Source organism: Sinocyclocheilus grahami, unplaced genomic scaffold (genome assembly GCF_001515645.1).
Source record: "Sinocyclocheilus grahami isolate Dianchi unplaced genomic scaffold, SAMN03320097.WGS_v1.1 scaffold705.1, whole genome shotgun sequence".
NCBI lineage: Eukaryota > Metazoa > Chordata > Actinopteri > Cypriniformes > Cyprinidae > Sinocyclocheilus > Sinocyclocheilus grahami.
This window is the reverse complement of record NW_015505884.1, coordinates 469,863-474,368: the sequence shown is the minus strand read 5'-3', so window position 1 is coordinate 474,368 and position 4,506 is coordinate 469,863. Positions and strand designations below refer to the sequence as shown.

General features: G+C 34.2%; 1 protein-coding gene across 1 annotated transcript; it reads right to left on the bottom strand.

The window, feature by feature from the left end:
* Window positions 1-309: 309 nt before the first annotated feature.
* otos2 (otospiralin 2) lies at window positions 310-2,515 on the bottom strand. The gene is made up of 3 exons (XM_016243948.1): window positions 2,452-2,515; window positions 731-748; window positions 310-494 (listed from the first exon to the last, which is right to left on the bottom strand). The coding sequence occupies exons 1-3, from the start codon at window positions 2,513-2,515 to the stop codon at window positions 310-312; spliced, it is 267 nt and encodes an 88-aa protein (XP_016099434.1).
* Between the last annotated feature and the right edge of the window lie 1,991 nt (window positions 2,516-4,506).

Sequence of the window (4,506 nt, the reverse complement as noted above, 5' to 3'; positions counted from 1 at the left end):
TTTATTTTGTAGCAAGTACAAATCCAGAGTGTGCATTTATTTTAAAGAAGAATCAGGAGCAAGTATTTTGTCTATAAAAGAGTTTGTGAGCAAGATACATTTACTGGATTTTGGATGCCATTACATAAGGGGTTTTACGTAACTTTTAACCAAAAAAAAAAAATTAAATGAACTTTTCTCAGGGTATCTTGCCCTGGCTCAAATCAAGTTACGCTAAATAATAAAGACTGTTTGTCTTCTTTTCCAAGAGATGTGCCATAATGAAAGGAGCAAATGGTCTCCACAACACAGACTCCAACTCAGACGGCATTATTCTTCTGGAGCGGGAGGGTCGTAACCCAGGCGGCTGGCGGAAGGGAAGTGAGCCCAGAAGGTTCTGGCCAATTCATCAATCTTGTCATAGCCAGCGTGAGAACGCAGCTCTTCAATCCAGGCGAAAAAGTCTGAAGATGTCAGCGCCCAGTTAGGCATACTCCTTTTTTCCCTTGATTCAGCTGTAAGCCAAGCAGAAAGGCAAAAAAAGAGGTCAACACAAGAGATCCGAGAACAGATCCTTATACAGAAAATCAATGTTCAGTTCTAAATCATACAGTTTAGTATAAGGTACAATGGGTAAAAAGTAACTAATTAGAATTCTTAGAATTATCACACATAAAAAAATGTGTGATAATCTACATGTAGAACCCCATTGCACAAGTGAAACCATTTATAAAGAGAATTTAAAACTCACCTTGGTTTTCCACTGCCTCTGTAAGGAAAATAAATAGAAGGACATTTGATATATAATTAATTGAATAAAAATATATATGTAAAACAGTATAGATGCAACTCTTTTAAGGCTAGGAACCAATAAATGCGAATGAGATGTAATTACTAAGTAATATGTAAAGCTTGAATAGAAAGTGGCACATCTAGGAAAGTGGACAGTAGTGGCATGACTTTCTAAATTACTGCACTGACCTTAATTTAAGACTAATCATTTCATTCATGCACCACTTCTGAAGAAAAATCAATTAAGTAATTTTATTCCTAAAACTGAATATTTAAACTAAATGATAGCTGCATAGAGAGTAGTTGTTCATGTACAGTGGGTACGGAAAGTATTCAGACCCCCTTACATTTTTCACTCTTTGTTAAATTTGCTCAGAGTGATTCTTAAGGTCTTGATTTAATGCCAAGGATGTCACATTATTCATAAGCTTCCATTCATCTGTTATCCTTGTACATTACAGATTCTGTATTCGCAGTGGCGTGTTAAACTGTTAAACTTGCGCACATGCACACACAGATGTGTGCGCGCACACACACAGGTTTAAAAAAAGCAGAGCTGTCTGTTTCTGTAAGCAGTCCCGTGTTTCAGAGGAACAGTTGAGCTATTGTCTGTTCTCAATGTTCTGCCAGTTTTCTTTCAGAAGTTTCAGCATGTTTGACAAAGCCAGAATATTTCAGCTAAAAAGTGCCTTAAATCTGGTAGCCTTTAGCTGGTTTTACATTATTTCTGCCATCTTTGCAATTCTCATCTAGTTCACAAGAGCTATGAGAAGAATCCTTGATCTGAATGTAACACAATAAGTACCTAACAATTCATTATTTTTTACACAAGTACGTGAAGACACCGTAGCTACTAAATATACAGTGGGACTGAATTATTTTATTGTAATAACAAAACCATATTGCATTGTTTAGATGCAAAAGGGTTATCAGTAATCTTAAACTAGCTCAAACTGAAATTAATATTAGCCTTATAAAAAAACACTCAAATATGAACAACCACTCCTGACAACTATAAAGATAGTAATATATTGTGCAGATCTTAAACAAGATCAAGATATGAGAATTACATTATAATGTCTTAAGAATACCCATAAAATACATTATAAATGCAGGCTTCATAGAAATTATTACCAAAATATCAGTGCACACTGAAACATACAGTGTGAGTAATGGTGAAGATGTATAAAAAATATCAAAAAAAAATTAGCATACACTATTACTCAAAAGTTTGGGGTCAATTTGAATTTTTAAGAAAATAAATATAAACTTTTATTCAGCAAGAATGCATTAAATTGTAAATTTTATGTCAAAAGTGACAATAGAGACTTTTACATTGCTAGAAAAAATTCTTTTTAAAATAAATGTTATTTTGAACTTTCTATTTATCCGCGAATGCTGAAAACTTACTTTCCTCAAAAATATTAAGCAGTTTTAAAAATATTAACTATTTCAACACTGATAATCATAAGAAATGTTTCTTGAACACCAAATCAACCCATTACAATTATTTCTGAATGACCATGTGACACTGAAGACTGGAGTAATGGCTGATGATAATTGAGCTATTTTAAATTGTAACATTTCACAGTATTGCTGCTTCACATAAATAAAGAAGTCACACTGACCCCAAACTTTGAAAGGTGATGTATACATCCCCAAATTGTCAGCTTTTCTTACCTGAGAGACAGAGCAGTCCAAGCCAAACCAAACACAGGAAGAGAGAGAAACACAGACGAAACATGGTCACCCACTGAAAGTAATATAGCAAGAGACTAAATTTAAGGATCTAGTCATTTTTCTACCCATTTTCAAACTTCAGAGAGATTCAAACATAAAACATTTTGAAAGAAAAAAAAAAGATTGTATTAAAGTAACCACAGAAATGAATCGTGCATTATTTGTCTGCCTAAGATTACCTGCAGCAGATGCTCCTGGAGACTGGTGTGTCTTGGTGCCCAGTCCTTTAAGTAGAACACCAAGTCTGAGCTGGAACGGTGTTGTTTACCTTTCACATGGACCTTTCATGTCATACCCTTCATTTCTTTGCTCGTTTACTCAATACCTTTTTGTTTGCAGGAGATTCTCACACTTCTCTCCACAGCTGAAAGAATCCCTTGTTAAAGTAGAGGCCGTACTGTCTAAGAATTCACAGACGGAAGAGATCTCAGAGAAAACTTTCTCAGGGTTTCAACCTCTCTTTTTTAGAATATAATGTTGTCTGTATGTGTGTCAGTTTCAAAGAAACATTTCATGTGGAAATATCTCAAACTAACACATTGTAACACATTCCAGGACAGATTTGTGTACATACTGTATCTGTTGTAAATGAAGTTTTGTGTTGCACATAAAAAGTCTACTGAAAAGTAGATTTTAAATGTACGAAAAAGTAATTCTCTTAAACTAATATGTCCCTTTAGGTCACAAAAGCACTTACAGAAAAAAACAGGGCCGATATTTTGATCAAGAAATGTTTTCTATACTGTAGCTGTGTTTGTGTTTCGTAATATTCTCATTTTATTATTTTCTGTGAGGTTAGTCGTCAAACATTTGTCAACTGAAACTGGAAAATTTTACTGAATTAGATTCAAACCATACAGTATATTAGGTCCATATAATGTATATTTGGACACTGGCACAATTTTCATAATTTTGGCTCTGTATGCCACCAGAATAGAATTAAAATAAAACAAACAAGATGAAATTGAAGTTCAGATTTTAAGCTTTAATTCAATGGGTTGAACAAAAATATGAAATGCTTAGGAATTATAACCATTTTTTTATACACAGTCCCCCATTTTCAGGGGCTCAAATGTAATTGGACAAATAAATATAATCATAAATAAAATTATAATTTTTAATATTTTATTGGAAATCCTTTGCAGGCAATGACTGCATAGTTGGAGCATGTGTAAGGCTGGGGAAGTCACGGGGACTTGGGGCAAAAATGGCACTAAATTGGACAAAAATGCCCCTGCACAAATAAATTAAATCTATTACCTCTGTTGCTAACAAAGTGAATATGAATAGGCCGTGTCTATTGCGGCATTAAATTAAAATCTGCTCATGTTGCACCGTATTTAATTTTAAGCGTTTTTACAGTGTTGCACATTTTAACCAATCACACACAATTCTGTTGAACTTAGGAATGCAATGAAATGTAATTGGACAAATAAATATAATCATAAATAAAATGATAATTTTTAATATTTTATTGGAAATCCTTTGCAGGCAATGACTGCATAGTTGGAGCATGTGTAAGGCTGGGGAAGTCACGAGGACTTGGGGCAAAAATGGCACTAAATTGGACAAAAATGCCCCTGCACAAATAAATTAAATCTATTACCTCTGTTGCTAACAAAGTGAATATGAATAGGCCGTGTCTATTGCGGCATTAAATTAAAATCTGCTCATGTTGCACCGTATTTAATTTTAAGCGTTTTTAGAGTGTTGCACATTTTAACCAATCACACACAATTCTGTTGAACTTAGGAATGCAATGGCCAATCAGACGTGTTCAGATGAGTCATCGTTCAAACTCATCAGTTTTGTTGAGTGCGCGCGCGTTCGCTGACTGAATTCCAGACTCTTGCGAATTCTCTCATCATAAACAACAAAGTGCAGATGTATGTACAATGTAAGTAAGAGATTCATTTCACAGTGTATACAGCTTCAGTGATTATAACGGTAGTTTTGGTTTTTTGAGAGTGCTTAAACTCGCCATAGATCAATGTT